General features: G+C 35.8%; 1 protein-coding gene and 1 pseudogene across 1 annotated transcript; one reads left to right on the forward strand and one right to left on the reverse strand.

Moving 5' to 3' along the window:
• The first annotated feature begins 13,054 nt into the window (after window positions 1-13,054).
• Window positions 13,055-18,878, forward strand: LOC143242260 (uncharacterized). Its single transcript, XM_076485630.1, has 3 exons — window positions 13,055-13,638; window positions 14,889-14,999; window positions 18,841-18,878. The coding sequence occupies exons 1-3, from the start codon at window positions 13,311-13,313 to the stop codon at window positions 18,876-18,878; spliced, it is 477 nt and encodes a 158-aa protein (XP_076341745.1). The 5' UTR covers window positions 13,055-13,310.
• Window positions 18,879-19,571: 693 nt separating this feature from the next.
• Window positions 19,572-20,878, reverse strand: LOC143242261 (E3 SUMO-protein ligase KIAA1586 pseudogene; annotated as a pseudogene).
• Between the last annotated feature and the right edge of the window lie 2,233 nt (window positions 20,879-23,111).

Raw genomic sequence — 23,111 nt, forward strand, 5'->3', positions numbered from 1 at the left:
TAACAGCGGACACACGCATATACTTTGACACATAATACTGTAAAATATATATGTTATTATTACTTACGACTCATACTATTGTGCAATTGATTCTGTTTTTAATCATTGCTTTCGAGTTTCTTGGTTTTTTCACGTTATTAACTAAATACATGATGTTACTTTAATTAAATGCAATTTCTAAACGTTAGATTTAAATATATATTTAGTATTTGGGTCTTTTCTATGGTTATGTTGTGTTTATTTGCTTTGCAGTGTTCGAAAACGTGTGAAGGTGACTTTTTATGTTCTTTTAATCTGTTCTCCATTTTTCTGCTTGTTTGTCAGTGTAGTTTTTTACATATTTGGAGAATTCTCAAGCTATGTATTTACCAAGATTGTAATTAAACGATTCATATGTGGGCATAATGGACAATCTGGTTTATGAGGTTTGGGGATGTCGTATATTTGTGGTGTGTGTGAGTCGGTCTTACGTAGGTAAGAATAAAGTGTTTTTGAAATTTTGTTGGTTTTTTTTTTTTAATTTTAGTAGTATTTTGTTTAGTTGCGTTTCGTGTGGGGTCTGGCATGGCCTAGCGCGTTAAGGCGTGCGCTTCGTAATCTGAGGGTCGCGGGTTCGCGCCCGAGTTGCGCCAAAACATGCTCGCCCTTCCAGCCGTGGAAGCGTTATAATGTTACGGGCAATCCCACTATTCGTTGGTAAAAGAGTAGCCCAAGAGTTGGCGGTGGGTGGTGATGACTAGCTGCCTTCCCTCTAGTCTTACACTGCTAAATTAGGGTCGGCTAGCACAGATAGCCCTCGAGTTGCTTTGTGCGAAATTCCAAAAAACAAACAAACAAGCGTTTCGTGTGTCTGTTGGATTTGTTTTATTGGTTTAAATTTGTTTGTGTCTGACAGAATGTTCTTCATTTTTTGGATGTATTCATTTGTGTTCATTATGATTATAGCGCTTTCTTTATCTGCTTTTAAAATTTTAATATTTTTGCCTTGTTTTAGGTTTTAATGGAATTAATGTCTCTTTTTGTAGGATTGTTTTTTAACTTTCTGTTTTGTGAAATTATGTAGATGGTTTTGTAAGAAAATTCTTTGAAAAAATCGTTTAAGATGTTGTTTTTAGATGTTTCTGGAAAATATAAATTTTTCTGGGAAGTTTGGCTGTTGGATGTCAGTAAAATTGTCGAAGTTGTCTTTTTTCTGCTGGTTGTTTTCTGTGGAAAGTATCACAAGTCTCCTGGATAGGCCTTCTAAACATGTTTTAATTTCTAACGTTGGAATGTACCTAGGTGCTATTGCGAAGTTCAGTCCTTTGTTAAGTAGATGTATCTCGTCTGTATTTAACTGTCGGTAGTTTTTGTTAATTATGAGGTTAGTCAACGGTTTGTCGTGTTGGTGTATTTTCTGTTGTTTACATCTTACTTTCTCTTGTTTTTGTTGTGGCAGATAGTTTTGTCCCTGTTGTTTTAGTGTTGATTTGGTTTATGAAAGAATGAAAGAGGTAACTGACCGATAGCTGACCACATGTTTGAAGGGGGTTGTGTAACTGAGTGTAGGAATGTAGAGGGCGTACTTAGATGTTTGATTATATTTATTAATATAGGTATAAAAGTGTTCCTTTGTATTGGTTTATTTTGGGCTTGAGTTGTTGTTGAATTTAAGATTGTAATATTATGACAATCTATGTTCTCATGACAAAAGTCGAACTTGTGTAAGAAATCTATCTGTGACGAATAGAAACGGTAAAATTCAAGCCTTTTTTTCAGTGACTTAATTAATATATCCTCCATATATATTAATAGGATACCGCTAACAGTTTTTATATTACTCGCATCTAATCCAGTATGTTAAAACTGCATACATGAAAACACGTGAAATTCTCTTCCAACGGTAGGAGCTACTCGTGTGTTTTATTGCAAGCATAAAAAAATACATTTTGTTTGATAGAATGTACAAATCCTTACATATTTTTATGTGAAGTCAATAGAATCCAGAAGTGTAAAAGGATTGAATCATATATTTGAAAAGAGTAGAAAGAACATAAAAGTGTAACCAACTTGTATCTTTATGACTTTTGATAGAAAGTTATTAGAATACCTTGAATACGACTTGATTTCTTTGTTTGTGACCTGTACTTACTTCCAGTTTTTTAACTATAACTGCACCACAACAGACAGGTTATATAAAGGTCAGGTACTCTCTGAAAACCTGACAGACACGAATGGTAATCATATTATCTAGAGAAATGTTACACAGAGATAAACTGAGTTTCTAACTTAATTAGATTAAATGAAAAGAGCGGATATAGCTTGATAGTGAAGAAAAGAAAATATTTTTACTAACCAGAGGACAAGCACATACACTTTATTCAGTGGCGTTTACATAAAAATACAGATATATATACACCACCGGATTTGTTGCATAGCTTGTATATAGCAAACTAAACTATGTTATTGAATCGGTGAATTCAAAAGAGGCCCAAATCCAAGAAATGTTTTGCAAGAAATCAACTTACCGTATTTTCTGGTTAATAAGCCGAGGCCAATTTTCAGCTCTGAAAATGAGGGTTTTTGCTTATTACCGCCCAATAAGCTGAAGCCATTTTTAAGAAGTGACAAGTTTCTTCAAAATGATTTCTTAGTCTCGTTTCAGCGTCAGCATGCATGTTGTGTGTGATCATTGGCGTTCTGTAGTAAAGCAGAACATGTCGTATTGAGACAGAGATGGAATCAATATGTCATTCGTTATTGGTTCCACTCACTGTAATTAGGTAACCAATGAAATTCCAGAAACAACGTTTCACTGTAGTCTTAACGTGCTTTGCTGATGGGACAAAATTACCGCCTATGGTAATTTTCAAAAGAAAAACATTTCCTAAGAAGAAGACATTTCCGAAAGGAGTGATCGGCCAATAAGCCGACCCCCAAAAATCAGGTCCAAAATTTAGGGCCAGAAATTTGGCTTATTAGGCGGAAAATACGGTATTTGCATATCTTAAAGGGAGGCTATGCCAAATGATTCATACTTTACCCAGAGATAGCACCAGTTCATAGCTTACAAATGCTATAATATGAAGCACTTCACTCTTTTAATTTCAGAGGGTTGGCAAACTAAAGTCTCTGGACTTGGGTCCTTCTTGAATTAAACAATAGTAAAACCTGAAAATAATGGACATACCACATATTTCTCATCTGAGGATATCTTTATTTCTTATTCTGTCATATTTTTAACACTGCTTGAGATCAGTTTATATCCAAACTATTGTTCTGATACATAACTTCCAGTAAAATGAGTTTTTCATTCTGAAATGGGACAGGTTATTAATGAGGTGCATCATTCCAATGGTATTTAATCTTCAAAGTCAAACTCTTCTTCACCCATAGTATCACAAACTGTTAATTTATTGAAGAACTGCTGAGCCTCTGGTGAAAGATATTTTGCCAATATTTGAACATCCTTTACTTTTGCTGCCTGTACACCAAGTTGCCCACTGCAGAGTGGCTCCTCTGGGTATGTGACAACCCTGACCGAGGGCTTTAGAAGGCGGAATCTGGTTGTGACCTGAGAAGGCATATTTTCGGAAACCTCTATGTAATTTCTGAAATCTGCACTGAATCTGAACACCTTGTATTTGCTGACTGTGTGCTTTTCTCCATCCTTTCTGACTGACGTTTTATAAAACTGACCAAGGTGGGATTTGAAATCAAGCATATCATTCTTTGCTTTCAGCACGTAATCCTTTTAGCTTGTTTCTTACCCATTCTTGTTCATTACGCTTTCTTTTCGGCCTAATCTCTTCATAACCTGAATCAAACTCATGCTGCATGGGCGCTGCCATCCTGGATTACCAGTGCTGCCACCTACGACATTAAGCTAAATCCATGCAAGAGAGGCCCAAGTCCCGAGTTGGGCCCCTCTTGCACTCAATACATTTTAAATGCTCTTAATGGTCAATACATTATTGTGAACTTGGGACCTTTATGCACACAATCAGATAGCTTGTCTCTTGAAGATCATTAAACATAAAATATCTAACTTTTGAAAAATTGTCGACTTAGGCCCCTTTTAAATTCACCGATTCAATTCTGTAATGACAATTACGAACCAAAAGAAAAACCCCAAGGCAGTGTGTACTAAGACAGCAGTAAACTTGTCATGTCCCAGAAATAGTTTCTTTTCTTAAAATCTATAGCTGACTCCAGACATGTGAAAAGTGTTAAGTATTAGGTGAATATGAAATGTTTAACTGTGTACCTGGTTCAGACCCCATTTCTTGACAGATTATAATGTTTTTCAATTTATTAAACTGAACTGTAAAATTAAGCACAACAACTTGAAATAAACTATTTAAACATTAACATACTGAAACTGTACTTTTGGGTTAATAGCATCTTCCACAGTTAAGTCTAACATTTAAAGATAAAATATGAAATTTGTTTTGATGTAGTTTTCAAATATGCCAATAAAAAATCTGCACGCTTGAAAACGACAAAAGAAAGAACACAGTAAATTTGCATACGTAAAATAAGTCATATCTCTGTAAGCAGTAAAGTTATGGTTAAAATGTTTTGGTATTTAATTGGAGACAGATGACCTGGTTCTTAAGGCGCTCGATTCGCAGTCTGAGGGTCTTTGTTTGAATTCTGTTACAGAATAAGCTCACTCTTTCCCATGTTGGAATTTTGTAATATGAAAATCAATCCACATTTTAGTGGTAAAAAAGATAGTCTACGTTTTAAGGGTGTTTACTCTTTACTTTCTATGTAGTATATGAATATTAAGTTAGGAAGGGCTGAAGCAGAGAGCTTTCAAATAGTTTTGCGTAAATTTCACCAATACAAATATAAACGCATACTTTGACAAAAATAAAAACAATGTAGTTTTTCATGTAGCTTCAGAAAACAAACGTAATACAACCGCTCATAAATATTTTAAAATAAAATGTTATTTGCCTAAGCGTTTGACTAAACACAACAAATTACTCATTTTTTCTGTTGGTGAATTTCCATATTTATTGCAGAGATTGCACGATATAAACTTTCTAATATTAATAAAGATAAAAAGTCGTTATATCAAAATATTTAAAGTGCTTGACTCCTAATTTGAGCGTCGCAGGTTCAAATCCCCCGTCACTCCAAACATGCTCGCTCATTCAGCCGTGGGGGAGTTAAAATGTGACGATTAGTTAGGTAAAGAATAGCTCAAAGTGTTAACTTTTTCTAATAATCCAGTGCAATGAAATTATAACCTCTTTAGGCTTATATTTGGTATTTCTATAGATAGAACGTAAATTCCCATTTGTCTGAATACTTGAAACAGCTTGGATGGGTTAAACCAAGGTCTATTTTCTTTCATGATACTGTTAAGGTTATTCCCATCCAAATTATACTCATAATTCAAGTTATGATAACACACGTACAATACCTTATACTTATAGTTAGTTAGTTATCACCATTAGATTCCATCTTGGAACATAGGGCGCAATCGCTTGCGGATTTTTCAACAAGTATTTGAGTGAGAAGGTTGTAAGCCCACTGCACCGAGCCGTCCCTAAGTTAGCAGTGTAAGACTAGAGGGAAGGCAGCTAGTCATCACCACCCACCGCCAACTCTTGGGCTACTCTTTTACCAACGAATAGTAGGATAGACCGTAACATTATAACGCCCCACGACTGGGAGGCGAGCATGTTTTGGCGCGACGCGGGCGCGAACCCGCGACCCTCGGATTACGAGTCGCACGCCTTACGCGCTAAGCCATGCCAGGCCACCTTATACTTATAATACTTAAAATCTGTCTGCCATTTGTTTATCCAACTCAATAACTTGTCTAAATCCTTTTGTAAAGCAGCAGCGTCCTCTTCATAGCTAGGAACACCAAATAATCTTTATCAACAGCAAATTTAAATAATTTATTGATTATTCCTTCGCCTATATCAGTAGGTTCCCAACCTTTTGGCACTCGTGACCCCTTACCTAAAAGTTTGAAACCCATGTGACCCCCTACTTAGGGCTTATTATCAGCAGCTTAATTTTTCTTTTATTTTCTGTGAAGGAGAGGGAAAGAAACATCTAAAAAATATTTAGTAATTCTGTAATTATTTATTAGCAAACTAAATCACACTGGTCCAACCTGAATTCACAAAAAGAACATATATTTCTTAAAATAATATGAACATAGGTTTGAACAGCTATCCAACCCAGCTAGTGAGATGCCTGATATTGCATTTCAGCAGCAAGCTTTGAAATTCGTGGCCGAGCGTTTGTTAGAGCCAGTCTTATGTCATCTCCAACATCCAATCTGTTCCTATTCTTTGTTTTTATATTGACAAGAGTAGAAAATCCTGCCTCACACAAGTAGGTAGAAGCAAATGGAACAAGGACACGTAAAGCTATCATGCTGACTTTGGAGTATAACTGATACATAGCGCACCAGAACTGAGTCACGTGATCTCTTGAAGAGATCACGAGCTGAAGAGTCGTTCCTTAGATCCAGAAATTCATCTTGGATATCATCTGGGATGCTGGATACATTAAGTTCAGTACAAAATGGGTTCCTTACCAGGGCCTCCTGTTCCTGTGATAGCACAGGGAAGTAACGCTCGACTTCCTTTTCTAGAGACTGAAGATGTTCGGTAATTTTATCCTTGAGGAACTGATCCAGTTGGATCTGAGACTCATCCGTCACTCCACAAAGTTTTTCAAACATAGCGATGCTTCCAAGATTGGTTTTCCGATGCCAGTTCTGCAGTTTGGAAACAAAGGCCCGAAGACTATCTTGAAAAAGGAGAACATGTGTTTCCCTTCCTTGAAGCTTCAAATTGAGCTTGTTCAGCTGGTCAAAAATGTCGGCTAGGTACGCAACCCTTTTATTCCATGCTTCATCTTTGAAGTGAGCTACAAGATCTTTCCTTTCTTGAGTCTCCAGGAACAGCTTTATTTCATCTTTCATTTCAAAGACACGATTAATAACGTTTTCTTTCGACAACCAACGTACTGCTGTGTAGAAGAGAAGGACTTCGTGGTCAGCATTCATGTCTTTGCATAGTTCTTTGAATAGGTGAGTGTTGAGTGCTTGAGTCTTCACATAATTTACAATTTTGATTACAGATTCAAGCACTTCCTGCAGAGAGGCAGGGAGAGTCTTACTGGCGAGAGCATATCGGTGAATCATGCAGTGGATGCACTTTCCTTGAGGTGCTAGCTTCTTCAGTCTCGACTGGAATCCTGATTTCGATTCCAGCATAGCCGGTGCCCCATCCGTACAAGCCCCACACACGTTTTCCCATTGAAGATCTTCGTCTTGAAAAAAAGTTAACTTTTTCCATGACATTATCAGCTTTTGTTGTGGTTTCAAGTGCACTGCAGAATAAGAATTCGTCTTTGATGTCACCTAAATTAATGTATCTCACGAAGACAAGCAACTGAGAACATGAACTTACATCTGTTGACTCGTCGAGCTGAAAGGAGAACAAAGGGGAACCCTTGATTTCAGTCAAAACCTGTTCCTTCACATCCATAGACATTTTAGAAATGCGCCTCTGTATAGTATTATTTGACAGGGATACTTGCTGCATCTTCTTTGCACTGGATTTTCCAAGAATAAGATTTACTGCTTTCATCATGCAGGGTTTAAGAAGTGTTTCTCCAATCGTGTGAGGCTTTTTTTGTTCAGCAATTTCGAATGCAATCTCATATGAAGCTTCCACTACGGCTGCACTCTGCTGCTGAAACGACCCACTTCTATCGATTCTTTGGCCTTTAAGACACCGTTCATGCCGTTTGAAGAAATCCAAATCCTTCTTTGCGTGTTCTGGATGTTTCGTCTCGAGATGACGCTTGAGTTTTGATGGTTTCATTGACTCTGCACTCAGGACAGCATGGCACAAAACACACTGTGGTTTCTCGATGCCGTCGTTGGCGAGCACAGTGATGAAGCCAATGTTGAGGTACGATTCTGAGTATCTGCGCCGTTTAGCCATGGACACAACTCACCTCTACTGCTTACTTATCTCCTTGTTAAAATAAAATAAAAATGTTGAATAATGAATGCTTTGGCAACTGTAGATCTTACACTGACTACTTGTGGGGGGTGCAGGTAGAGTAATGATGGGATAAGTATTGGGAGGGAAGAGAGCGTGGTTAGTCGCGCGATTCGTCATCCACCAATCAGCAACGGACATGTGACTCACGTGTCGACAGCGAGCACACACACACTTAATCACAGCTAAACAGACACACAAGCATACGTACATGCTCGTGCACTCACATAATCGCTACTCACTAGTACACACATACATACAGTTGCAGACACATGCACATTCACATTCACTCACAGGCACGCATACATACACCCATAATATCACCTAATGACATTGAACTAACGTAGCACACCCACCGATTTGGAACTCCTGGTCTATATCATTAGCGTTAATCAAAAAAGAGAAAAATTCCTCAGGATGAGCCTCGAGGCACACCACTTATCACGTTAATCTTGTTTGACTGAACACCATTTATAACAACTCTCTGTTTTCTTCCATCAAGCTAAATTTCCAGTTAGTTAACTTATGTCTCACAGCGATAGAGATAAGTTTCTTTACAGCCTTTTATGTGGCACGTTGTCAAATGATTTATCATAATCCATATACACCAAATCTACGCCTTTATATGTATCAACATACGCAGTAGCATTTTCAAAGCAAAAGATTTGTAAAACAAGATTTTCCCTTTGTGAAAACATGTTGACTATCCAATAAAAGTTTAAACTTTATTAAATTACTTTATAAAGTATTTTTATCAGACTTTCTAAAACTTTTCCCACAACTGATATAAGGCTAATAGGCCTATAATTACTGGGAAAACATCTATTATCTCCCTTAAAGATAGGAGTGGCATTAGGTAATTTTCAATCTGTTGATATTTGTCAATTATTCAAGAACTTACAAAAAATTATGGCAAGTGGCTCACCTATCCACTCCTTCACCTCCTTCAAAACCCTCAAGGAAATATTATTTGGCCCATGCGTTTTATTATTCATTAAACTTCTCAATTTTATTTTAGTAAGCTCAAAATTTATGCAATTATCTTGTTCAACTTATAATTGTTCCAATTATCTTGGAATCTATCATTCCAATTAATTCATATTTCTTAAATTTTTGATGTATTTATTTAATTTTATCTCTTATACCATTTGTAACATGGTCACGGACTGACATGCAGGCAGACTGAATGGATTCTTTCGTTGTAGCCATTGGAGTTCGACTACTACTACCTCGTGTTACATGAAATTTTATTTGAAGTGAGGATGTAGTGGACGAATAGAGCACACAGGCACTAACTTGAGGGTTTATAGTTAAAACAAAGAGATACGAGACTAAGACTTCCAATAATACTTTTATCTAAGCCTTCAAACACTTAGTATTTACCCATACACATACAGTTTTTTTATTATATTTATCACAGATAATTCTTTTACTTTTATTATCATGGTGGCTGATGATACGGAATAATAGCATTAGAATTACTTAGAAAGAGCTTGGGCGTGAAATGGCCTGGTTTTTACTTTTTGTAAGAGACATTTTTCTATAGTTGTTCCTCGATTCCTTCTTGACTTCTTTTCCTTCTTCTTTTGAAGAAGACGAGATCTGAGCTCTCTAGATGATGATCTCAGTCATGTCGGATTGCGTGCTAGATTTTGAATATTTTGGTGTCTGTACTAGGACCTTTTATATCAGCTGAGTGGGGGAGGATTGTCGGCCTATTCATATTACCATGGTGTCAGCTGACTTCCTCTTTGTGATTTCTTCAGCTCAGTTCGTAATAATAACTTATACTAACGCGACGTCAAGCGGATAGGGTTTCTTCTTGTTTATGAACTCCAGAACTTGTGAGTTACATAGGTTAGTCGATCATCATAGCACATACTGTCACGTCGTCCCGCTATGCAAGGATTTTATTGGTTTCAACGTCCAAGTTTGCTTAACCTCGATTGCGTCAATTCACTTCTACTCAAACATACAGTGGATAGTCTGCCATCTTTAGTTTAAAGCTTAAATAGCCCACTTTAATCTTGACAGTGTCTATCTGTACCAATATAAACAAAAAAGCGGATGTTTTTCAGTGACTTTCTCTGAATCTCTGTTTTAAATAACTCCTCTTGTCCTTTATAGCGTCAGTTCTTCAAAAGAAGCAATAAATCAAGCAGATGGCAACAAGTTTCTCGACATGTTTCCTTGAGCTGTCGTTATTCTATAAACATCATTGCCTTGAATATGTTTTTTTATACTTCACAATTTTCTGTTGACTATTACAGTTACTTATGAAGCATCCAAATACCTAAAGATGCCTCACCTTCGTGAGCCAGTTTGGTTTTTAATGCACCTTACTGTCTCTTAATGTACGAATATATTGATTTTGAATTTTGAAAACTTTTTCTTTAAACATTTTCCATATTTCCTCAGTGTCTACAAATAACTCAGTTTTCAATAGACAGTTCTTGATGCATTCCTTTAAATTTTGCTTTTTTTGAAATTTGGAATAAAAATATCACTATTCCTGATTTCCATATGCAGCACCTATGTATTCCCAAATTTTCACCCTCTCAGTGAAGAGAGGTGAAAGCTCTCTTTCACAAGCTAACAATAAATTTAAAAGAGCATTATTTCTTGTAGGTTCTTGTACAGTTTCCATAAAATGCTAGAATCATGGTTTGACTCTAGCATTTCCCAATAAATATGCCTGAAATTAAAGTGACCCATAGTTATGGTTTCAATAGTAGATTAAATTTTAATCTCACTGTAAAGTTGCTCACTAAATTCGTTAGTTTCATTTAATGGTTTGTAACAAATTCATACTAAGAACGTTTTCCCTTTAATTCAGTAACAAAAACCAAATTGAATTCGGTCTCCTTGCTATTATCATCGATATTTTCAACTTTATCAGGAGGTAAATCATACTTTATACATGGAGCCACTCCACCCCTTTTTTACTATTCTATCTTTATTAAATAACATATAACCATGTATTTCAAAAACATTTTATGATCAAAATCATCTACATTTAACCGTATTTCAATTATTCCCATGATATCAAAATGTATATTCATACCAGTTCCCTAAATCATTTTTTTATTTCTTATAGCTCTAGCATTATACTAGTAACAGTTAAGCCTATTATTATAACTGTCTTTATACTGATTTCCTGTGCTAAACTTTTCTGTAAATTTCAATTTTGTTTCATTTAATTTATCTTTGCCCTAACCAGTATCTAGTCCTCTTTTAAAACTTCCTTTACTTCTGAGTTACTAGCCCTTGCATATATGCTAGATCCTTTCCAACTTAAGTATAAACATCCATTCCATAAAGTACTCTTCTCTCACTGTACTGATCCCACAAGCTCAACCAGCGAACCTGCTCATCCTTGCATATTAATTTCAACCTGGCATTAAGCCCTGGTGATCTACTCAAAATTTCATTTGCACAATTAACTCTTAGAAGTATCCCTAATACTATCATTTAATGCCTTTATCTTTAAATGTTTTTTATCAACCTCTTTTCGTTATTAATTAACTCCTCAGACTTATCATTCCCTATATCATTAGCCCCTATGTTCATAACAACACAGCATTGTGACCAGTCCCTTTCATTACATCCCTTGCTCTGTCAGTTGTGTCTTTTTCCTATGTCTCAAGGTACCAAAATCTAACTCTTTTTTTTTTCTCACTATTTACGCCATATGCTTTGACAAGGAATCGCTCACAACGATGACCTCTTTAAATTTATAATCCATTTCCTCCACTATTGTTTTTACTTTCCTTCCCTCCAGTGGTTCAGCTGTTCAGCTGCCGTGAACGTGATCATTATGGACCCTTTGACAGCCTTTGTTGAGGTAAATACATTTATATATCCCCAAGATGATGTGACGGCACTCAAAGGACAATGAAATTCTAGCAGCTTTTCATTAGATCAAAAGATCAGTAAATAATATTCAACCTCGAAAATACAATAAATAAAAGCCATAGTTATAATTCTCGATAATAAACTAAAATTTGTTACACCTTCTTTTGAACATGAGGACGTAATTGCACTTTTCGATGAAATAATAAAGATCATTACACAATGCGATTTTATAGAAGGACAATGTTTCAGTTGTCAAGAATATAACAGATTGTTTTACATGATAAGTTAATATTATTGCACCATGCAATTATATATATATATATATAAGGTTAATGTTTCACTTCTCAATAAGATAATAAGGATTATACCACCATACAATTATACGACAATGTTACACTTTCTAATAACATAATAATGATTGTTATACCGTACAATTATTCCAAAGAACAATGTTAATTTTGACGATAAGATAATAAACAACGTCATACCTTACAACTGTACAAAAGGAAAATATGACAAAGGTTGTTAACATCATAAAATTATATAGAACAATAATGCACTTATCAAAGAGAATAACGTTTGGCATCCAGTTGCATGTTGTAAAAGAATAAAATAATATAATACAGATTATTACATCACCCAGTTTTCTGAAGAATTATGAAACGTCTGTCGATAAAATAATAATTATTGTTTCACTACACCATAAAAAATGTACAGGTCGAAAATATTACGCTTGTGTGTGTTTTCTTATAGCAAAGCCACGCGGGCTATCTGCTGAGCCCACCGCGGGGAATCGAATCCGTGATTTTGCGTTGTAAATCCGAAGACATATCGCTGTACTAGGGGGTGGCATTACGCTTGTTAATAATATAATAATGATTGTCACTCTCTAGAATTTTATAGAAGTGGAATGTTATGTTTGTGTGTAAGATAATAAAGATAGAATTTTATTAAAGAACTTAATTACAATATTCGACAAAATAATACAAATTTATCCCAGTCGAGTTTCCTATTTATTATGCCAGATATTACGATATCAAGTAGCCTGGAATCTAAATTCACATTTGGAAGTAAATTGAATGTCGATATGTATCAAATTAATATTATTTGTCAACAAGGTTCACAGTTTTCTTTCTTAACACAAATATATTTTAATGTACAAAGAACAACACAACTTATAATAACGTTTGGTACAAATAATTAGAAAAAAATACAAACTTGTTAACAATACTGAGTTTTCTATCTGGACGAAAATTAAAAATTTTATCGACGGTTCGCAATGAGCAACTTTTTTCCTTCCTCATATGATGCAGCTTACTTAAGAACTGTCTAGCTGACTGCTGCTGCGAGCACGCCTAATGTCCTCGTACACATATTAACGCCCGAAGTTAATACTGTTAAATTTCATCAGTTTTTGCAGCTCCTATGTACCAAGCCGTCTTGGGTGAATCTGCTCATATATCTTGTAATATCAGTCTTCCTTCAGAAGACGACTCCGTATCTCTGGTGCTATGGTACAAGAGAGGAATCAATGCTCCTATTATAAGTATGGATTCCAGAAGAGGGCCCTTGAAGAACGCCAAATATTTCACTGGTGAGTTACTTGGACAAAGGGCCTACTTCAACGTGAGCGAACAACAGTCTGTATTAATCATCAACCGTGTAGAGAAAGATGATGAAGGAGATTATAGTTGCAGGGTTGATTTTCGGTACGGACGAACCCTGAACGACTTTATGACGCTGGATGTTATTGGTAAGTGTATAGTTTAATACTGCAGGGAATTATACGAACACTTCATTTGAAATCGTATAAAACAAAGATCTCTGTGGAGGAAATGTTACGTAACATGAAAATATAGATTTTGTAGAATTGCTAGGTTTACTAAATATGTAGAATTTTGTAGAAAATATGTTAAGTAAAGAAAGACATAACTTTTCCTTTATACCGCATTCACTCTTGTGTATTCGTAGCTCGTATTTGAAGACTAGGAAAAAAGTTTTCTATTTAGAACTGCTTATCAGACTTACAACTTAAGCAATGAATCCAACATTCTTTTATAAGTACATCAATATCTTGCTTTAAATATGTGAGTGTCATAGCTCTAAAAGAAAAGAACCAATAAATTAAAATTAGGTTCGTATATATATATATATACTCTATTAATCACTACTGTTTCAGCAAATTTGTTTTGGCCTTCTTTAGAACCGGTGTTCGTTAGACCTTCGGCAAAAATACAAAATAAACGGTTTTAGTTTTATCACGTTACCTAGTTTCATTACAATTCTCCCATCCACTCCAAGGGGCCAGTTATACGTTTGAAGGCGTTTTTGTTGCTGTGTTAAGGAAGATGAAATAAACTAATTATTTTCTCTACTTTAGGGAAGTGTCAGAATTTCCATGAAATTCTTGTTAAGTCTTTACAAACAAATCTTATTGTCATTAAACCTTTTCCGTCCCCAATCCAAACCTTGATATAATTTATTATCAAGACGCAATCAGTTCGTGAAGGTGTAAAGTTATAACTGATATGACTATATGCTGTTGTTTTTTATCAGAAATATTTTGCCACAATTAAACGATAGCTCATATTTCTCGTACTACCTTTTCTTAACCTTATAACTTTGACTATTTTCACGTTTAAAATATCATTTTTGGCCCGGCATGGCCAAGCGCGTTAAGGCGTTCGACTCGTAAACCGATTGTCACGGGTTCGAATTCTGGTCGCACCGAACATGCTCGCCCTTTCAGCCGCGAGGGCGTTATAATGTGACGATCAATCCCACTATTCGTTGGTAAAAGAGTAGTTTAAGAGTTTGCTGCCTTCCCTTTAGTCTTACACTTCTAAATTAGGAACAGCTTGCACAGATAGCCCTCGAGTAGCTTTGCGCGAAATTCGAAATCAAACAAACGTTTAAAATATCATTAGAAATTAAAAACTTTTATTAACGTTTGATGGATTTCATTGAAAGTTTAATCTGTATGAGAAACATCTTATTATGCAGTTGCGTCAAAGGATGTTACTATTCTCGGTAATACCAATACACCTGTATACGGGAAAATTGGGCCGTATAACGAAGGTTCCAGACTGTTTCTCACTTGTATCTCTGGTACTGGTAAGTTCTAAAAGCAAATAGAATTATTTGTTCTTATTAATTTGGTACATATAAATTATTGGGAATAAATAAGTTGTTTAAATTCCATAATTTTAAAAGTAGTTTGAAATTTCTAACATTTGAAAATGTTAAATAAATTTTGATGTTTAAGGACAATAGATTTGTTAAAACTACTTTCCTTCAAATATGTTAAGACAACGAATTACATGTAAAATGTGATCAGTTTTAAACCTATAAGCCATTATTGTTACAGCAATGGCCTCAATTTTACAACAGTAAAGTTGTGTTTACTTTTACACTTAAAATGATGGTTATTTTATTCTGCTTGATAAATAAGCTAAAAGTGAGTAAACTAAGTTATTACTTGGTTTCAAATTACAAAATACTATATCTTGACCCCAGTTTTCGAAATTACAAAGAGCACAAATTTCGAGGGCACAAATAATAAGCAGAAAATACTTGACGTGAGAAAAGTATTTGACGGTACTGAGCTCATTATGAAAACAAACACGTTTTCAGAGTATTATACTTATTAGAACTACCCAAACTTTCTGTCAAACTAATGACGGCTGCGTGTTAAAACGATGTAAACAATAAATGACAACAACTTGAAGTCACTAGTATTGTCAATGATAAATAATAAAACAACAGGGAATTTCAAAACTAATTAGGCACATGTTTAAGACTTATTTTTTATAAACAATCGGAGAGCATAACAGACTAAAACTGGCACCGTTAACATCTATTTTCATATCGACTTGTTTTTCTGCAAATAGTCGGAGGACAGGCCATGCTGGGCCCGGCATGGCCAGGTGGTTACAGTAATGGAGTCGTAATCCGAGGGTCGTGGGTTCGAATCCCAAGTACAACAAACATGCATTCCCTTTCAAGCCCGGCGTGGCCAAGCGCGTAAGGCTTGCGACTCGTAATCCGAGGGTCGCGGGTTCGTGCCCGCGTCGCGCCAAACATGCTCACCCTCCTAACCGTGGGAGCGTTATAATGTTACAGTCAATCCCACTATTCGTTGGTAAAAGAGTAGTTCAAGAGTTGGTGGTGGGTAGTGATGACTAGCTGCCTTCCGTCTAGTCTTACACTGCTATATCAGGGACGGCTAGCACAGATAGCCCTCGAGTAGCTTTGTGCGAAATTCCAAAAAACAAACAAACAAGCCATGCTAAAAAACAATACAGTTTGTACGTGTATTATCATATGAACTGGTATTCCTAGAAACAGTTGAAAATATGTATTACCAATACTGACACAGGGACATGTATAATCATATCGAGTTGTTTTATTTTTCTTGTTGGAGAACAAGATAAAAATGTCAACCACTTTTTACTGATGGTTTTACTACTTCTTTTGTTTGTTTTTTTGTATTCATGAGCTTAAAACAGTTTCAAATTATGATTTCACCTTATTGCATATATTAATTAAACAGTTTTTTTTACAGAGTTATGAATAATATTACATGTAAATTGAAACAATATCATTATTATCAATATGTTCGGAAAAGATTGTATACAACTAGGTAACGTTTCATTTTTCAGTGATGTCAAGAAAACCCACTTGCAGAGAAAAATATACATGTAAAAACGGCTTGTTCGGGTTGAGAAAATATTTTACGTAGAGGTTTGTTTGTTTTTTGGAATTTCGCACAAAGCTACTCGAGGGCTATCTGTGCTAGCCGTCCCTAATTTAGCAGTGTAAGACTAGAGGGAAGGCAGCTAGTCATCACCACCCACCGCCAACTCTTGGGGTACTCTTTTACCAACGAATAGTGGGATTGACCGTACAATTTTTACGCCCCCACGGCTGGGAGGGCGAGCATGTTCGGCGCGACGTGAGCGTGAACCCGCGACCCTCGGATTATGAGTCGCACGCCTTAACGCGCTTGGCCATGCCGGGCCTTTTTAAATAGAGGAGCGAACAACGTTTCCACCTTCTTCGGTCATCGTCAGGTTCACAAAGAAAGAGTTAACTGACCGGAAGCTGACCATATGTTTGAAGGGGGTTATGTAACTGAGTGTCGGAATCTAGAGGGCGTGCTAGGTGTTTCAATATATAATTTTATAATATTTATTTTATTATTTATTATATTCTTGATATAGGTATAAAGGTGTTCCTTTGTATTGGTTTAATTTGGGCTTAATTTGTTGAATAAATAAGGCTTCTTTAATTTTGCGTTTGTTTGTGTTTGTTTCTTTATTTAGTATTTGGGTGTTTTCTATGGTTATGTTGTGTTTATTTGACTTGCAGTGTTCAAAAACGTGTAAAGGAGACTTTTTATGTTCTTTGAATCTGATTTCCATTTTTCTACTTGTTTGTCAGTGCAGTTTTTACACAGTATAGACCTCAGTGTTCTGCCTGGTTTTTGAATAAATTTGGTATTAACTGGAATGCCATATTTTCTCACTAGTTTTAGCCAAATGTCAGGAATATATGGTATGCAGCAGTATATGGTTTCGTGATTTTTTTGATTCGTGAGATATATTTACTTTTGTTGGTTGATTTTGCTTTCTGTCTAGGTGTGTGCGTGTAATGTTTTCTACGGTTTGTGGAGGAAACTTATTGATGTTGATGAAGCATTGTTTTATTTTGTCTAATTCATCGGTAATTTTATCTTGTTTCATGTGCTGAGTCCCAAGGAATGTATAGTCCAGTATGGGTGATTTTTCGGTGGATTTCTGTTTTGAATTGTGTGTCGGTTCTTGTAATTTTGAGGTTAAGAAATGATATTTGATTGTTTTCTTCCTGTTCACATGTGAAGTTAATGTTGGGATGTATAGAGTTAATGTGATTGAAAAAATTAAGTATGTGTTCTGTAGATTTGTATCCCGCAACCGTGTCATCTACATATCTGTACCAGTATAGTGGTGGATGTAATGCTGTGTTAATTGCTTGTGTTTCGACTTGTGTCATAAAAATATTGGCTAGAACTGGTGATACTGGATTGCCCATGCTTAGGCCATTTGTTTGTATATAGTTTTGGTTGTTTAACATGAAATTTGTCTTCATCGTGGTGAATTCTATGATGGTTGCTAATTGGTTGCTGGGAATGTTTATTGATGGGTTAGGGTCTCGGATATAGAGTTCTAAGGCTATCTTGCAGGCTTCAGCGGTTTGGACTTCTGCAAAGAGAGATATAACATCCAAAGTGGCCACTAAAGCTTTATGATTAAGTTGATTAAGGTTAGATTTGAAATGAAAAGAGTCTTTGATGAATGAGCTGACTGATGTTACATATTTTGAGAATGCCCATGCTATGTGTTTACCAAGATTGTAATTAAACGATTAATATGTGGACATTATTGGTCGTAGTGGACAATCTGGTTTATGAGGTTTGGTGATGCCATGTATTTGTGATGTGTGTGAGGCGGTTTTGTGTAGGTAGGAATAAGGTGTTTGTGAAATTGTGTTGGCATTTTTCATTCTTAGTGGTATTTTGTTTAGTTTCGTGTGTCTTTGCTAGATTTATGTTTATAGGTTTAAATTTCTTAGTGTCTGATAGGATGCTCTTCATTATTTGGATGTATTCGTTTGTGTTCATTATGACTATAGCGTTACCTTTATCTGCTTTTAGAATTTTTGTTTTTGTCTTATTTTAGGTTTTTAATGGAATTAATGTCGCTTTTTGTAAGATTGTTTTTTAGCTTTCTGTTTTATGAAATTATGTTGATGGTTTTGTGAGAAAATTCTTTGAAAAAATCGTTTAAAATGTTGTTTTTAGGTGTTTCTGGAAAATATAAATGTTTAACTTTTTCCGAGAAGTTTGGCTGTTGGATGTCAATCGTATTGCCGAAGTTGTCTTCTTTCTGTTGTTTATTGTTTTTGTTTTCTATAGAAAGTATCGCAACCAGTGGTGGGATTCAAAAATTTTAAGAAGGGGTTCTCTCAAGGGAAGGCCTCAATAATAACGGGTTCTCTTACTTTTCCGGAAGTCTATACTGATACATCATTTGAAAAGGAAAATAATGGAAAAAGTGCTTTAAAATCTTTTATTTATTTCATTTTAAAAATTTCCAAATAGTCAATTGATTGTCATCATATTTGTCCGTTTTTTTCTGTTTCACTCTATTATCATCTGCACTGTGATTGTTGCGAAGCCATGTTTTAACAAAAGGAGTAGCATCCCATAAATCGAAAGGAAGGCCAATAAGATTAATCGTCAATAGGTTTCTGACATTTTCTACTGTGAGGCGGCTTCTTTTATCTGAGTATATAATATTCATTCTTGAAAACCCTCTTTCTGCCTCTGCAGAACTGATGGCAATCGTATTCATAATGGTTTTCGCCTTTTGTATACTCTCAGGAATTACAGGATTATTAAAATCTTTCAGGACATTTTCCACATAATCACGAAAATCATTAATGGGAATGTTGTGATGAAATATTTTACAGAAGCCATTCAACTTTTCTTCCGCAGCTTTCCATGGGACAACAATTTCCTGAATATTCCAAGTATTTGGTTCCAGCAAGTTCAGCAATTCATGAAGTTTGTTGTCAGCTTCCCGGTCATTGTTCTTGGATATTAAATGATCGCAGTCCATCAGCCTTTTTTCATATTTTCGATTATTACATCAAGTAAATTGTTACGAGGAAGTCTAACAAATCTATTATTTTTGATAAAATGGATATCCTTAAATTCATCAGAAGAAATTCTATCGTCGATTTCTTTTCAAATCTTCCAATACCTTCTTTCAGTATTTCAAAAGCCTTAATAGATCTCTTTATCAGTTTCTCAGCTCTTGACAAGGTTAAACATCTAGCTTGAAGGGCATCAGAAAGTAAAGAAATTTCTGTCAGTATATCTATCATCAGTGCCAAGTCATGAAAGAAATATGTATTGCCAAGACGCGCAGCCATTCCTGAAAATTTCGTGTCACTAGAGAAATATCTGTACAATGCTGGATAAACACGCCATACAGCAAGTGCAGATCTCAAACTGCAAGCAGCCCATCTTGGTCCCAAAACTCTTCCTATCTTCAGAATTTGATGGCCAAGTTCTTCTGAAATTTTGAAAAGGTCCATTTGGTTTTTGTTTGATTGGTGAAAGATTGTGTAGATTTTATCCATGAATATTTTGAAGTGATTCACTTGTTCTACTTCTCTGACAGAATCATCCAAAATAAGTTGTAATCGATGATTTAGGCAATGCCAAATGATAATATTGGGGAAATTGCTTTTAAATCGAGCGCCCACTCCAGAATTACGGCCAAGCATTACGCTTGCCCCATCTGAACAGAAAGCAATCAAATTAGTTTTCAAATATTCATTATCGAATCCGGCACGGTGCAAACTGTTCAACAATGACGTGTATATTGTTTCTGCTCCTCGTCCATTCAATTCGACCAAATCCAAAAAAATAGTTGGAGATATATAGCAGTCTTCAATCTTTAAGAAAGTAACGAGTACGGGCTTACTGGATATGGTTGAACTTTCATCAATGATGACACAGATCTTTAATTTCTGTTCAATAATTTTTGTGAATACCTCTTTCCTTATCTCATTTGCAATGTGATCTGTTATTTTCACAGCAGTTTTCGAGAATGGAGTCCAATACCCAAATCTACTCCATTTTTCATTTGAAGCTGAATCTCATCTTTGACATCAGAAAAGGGACGATTTCTTTTTGCTAGACTGTAGATTGTATTAAAAACTCTATTAGTAGAATCCACATACTTGCTGTTCAATTTGTCAATGCATTTCTCAATCGAATTATTAGCACGATCTTTTCGGTGCGTAATACAAATGCTGTGAGCTTTTGATGAAAAGTGTTTATTCATCTTCTTTCTTAGGGAAGCTTGTTGAATTTTTTTATCTCTTCCAGAAGGTTGAACACTGCAAGTGACCCATTCTTGTGACATGTGAATTCCTTTCATGTTCACTAATTTAAAATAAAATTTGGAACATATATCACATCCAACATTTTACTACGAACAATCAACCCATCGTACTTTTCCTTGAAGTTCATATACTGTTCTATACTCCAGCAATCTGGAAGATCGAGTGTTTCAACTTCTTCACATTTACCTTCAGCGACATTCGCAGTACAACTTTCATTAGAATAATGCCGTAAAATTAACTTTGTTTCATCGTCATTTGCATCTTGCTTTAAAGGTTCGGTTCTAGGAACTTTACGAAAAAGCTATCCATATCCTTTTGTCTCTTCATTTTAGGGTCCGACGTCCGAGCACTGAAATGAAAAGTATTTTAAGACCTTCACTATAAAACTTATGTAAGGTCTTTATGTTAAATTACTTTCTTTTACAGAGTGAGGCGTAAATATTGAAACATAATTTAAAACTAAATTAGACTGATAGTTAAACAATACAGTTATAAATGGAATTAGACACAGAAAAGTTGAAAAGAAAATAATAAATTACCTTTCTTTGTTCCGAAATAAAAGATGTGCTACAGCTGAGTGAAACTGTAGTTTATAATTCCCGCCTTAGGACAATTTAATTGAACTTAATTGGGTTGAACTAATTAATTGAACTTTACGTATGGATTGAAAACACAATTTAAATAGAAATTCACTTACTTTATGATGCTTCCACGAAAAGTATTCGAGAATAAATGAGTCAAATTTCAAGGGACTTGATTATATACAAATGAAACGAGAAATCAATCATAGTTAGACCCTTCGTCCGTTAAAGTAAATACTGTTTCAAAGATGGCTAAAGACACGTCGAACATCGACTAACAACAGAAGCATTCTATTCGATGCCACGTCACACTAGCTGAATTGTGATTTGCCAGCCATCAGTCAGACAGCTAGCTGCGCGCATTCCGAAAAAGCATTATGACGAGATGAATAAGCTGACAAAGTTGAGTGCTGAGCATAGATAATAGATAATGTAGATAGCCAGACTGACTTCCGCGTTGTGACCAAAATTCTATTGAGAAAGTTGATGATGGGGAAAATCGATAGAGTAAGTAACGCTTGCCACAAGCGGCTGCAACCGACATGTGTCTGCCCATGTGTTTCCTTCGTACTTACAAGTAAATCACTTGAATGTAGAATTCATTCTGTGGTCTTCACGTCATTCGTGCATCATCTGCGTCGTCTCCACTCTTATTTTTTATTGATTGAATAGAATGGCTAATGTAAATTCTGAACGAACCTCGAGGACAAATCGAAGAACGTGCAATGCGTTTAACTGCCGAAATTATCGTGTGAAGGGATCAGAAATTTCTTTTCACCGGTTTCCATCAGATCATGAATTACGTACAAAATGGATTTTAGCCACACGGCGGGAAAATTTTAATCCTTCCAAATCGGCTGTCCTCTGTTCGAAATATTTTGAGTCTGACTGCTTTATCGATTCAGATTGTTCTTTTTCTATATTATCGCGAAAAAGACTGCATGGAAACGCCGTTCCCAGCATTTTTGACTTCCCTGACCGTCTTCAGCAACCGCCTATCAAGAAAAGGTGCACCTCAACTTCAGCTGTAGGGATTAAGTCGTATTGGAAATTGCCTCTTGCGTATTTTCTTGTTAACGGAGTTTCTGGTAAATTTTTACATGAAGTTTTGCGAGAAGCAATAAACAAACTTTTGAGGCTAGAGTGACCTGACCATTGTTTCAATCACACTTGTGACGTTCCCTCCTCAGATTCCCTGCCGGACGTGACTCTTTATTGTTCTCAAGGTCTCTGCGGAGAGCACACTCCTGTTCGCCGGTCAGTGCACAAGGACAAAAGCCTACGTCACCTCCGCAGTTATGGGGTGTTGCGTAGCCCGCGCGCGGTTCACAGTGACCTTGTTCTTTGCCACTCTTTGGTATTCTTCGGTCTTCAGGCCCTTTCAGTGCCTTAATATAGTACGTCTTAATTTATTCAAACTAAGTGCTCTATTTCAGCTCTAAGTATGGAAATGATTAAATCTACTTATTACGTTGATGTGAAGACATGTAGGCCTACTATACGATCTTCTTTAACTTATGAATGGGGCTTAAACGAATGCACGCTTATGATGACTCGTGCATAAGCCGACATGACTGCAGCGCAAGCAAGCGAGTTACTTACTCTATCGATTTTCCCCCGTAGCGGGAATGGTAATAGGAAAACGGTCACACGCGCCGACATGCAAATGGGAGAAGTGTGGCTATCT

This window comes from Tachypleus tridentatus, unplaced genomic scaffold (genome assembly GCF_004210375.1).
Source record: "Tachypleus tridentatus isolate NWPU-2018 unplaced genomic scaffold, ASM421037v1 Hic_cluster_2, whole genome shotgun sequence".
Taxonomy (NCBI): domain Eukaryota; kingdom Metazoa; phylum Arthropoda; class Merostomata; order Xiphosura; family Limulidae; genus Tachypleus; species Tachypleus tridentatus.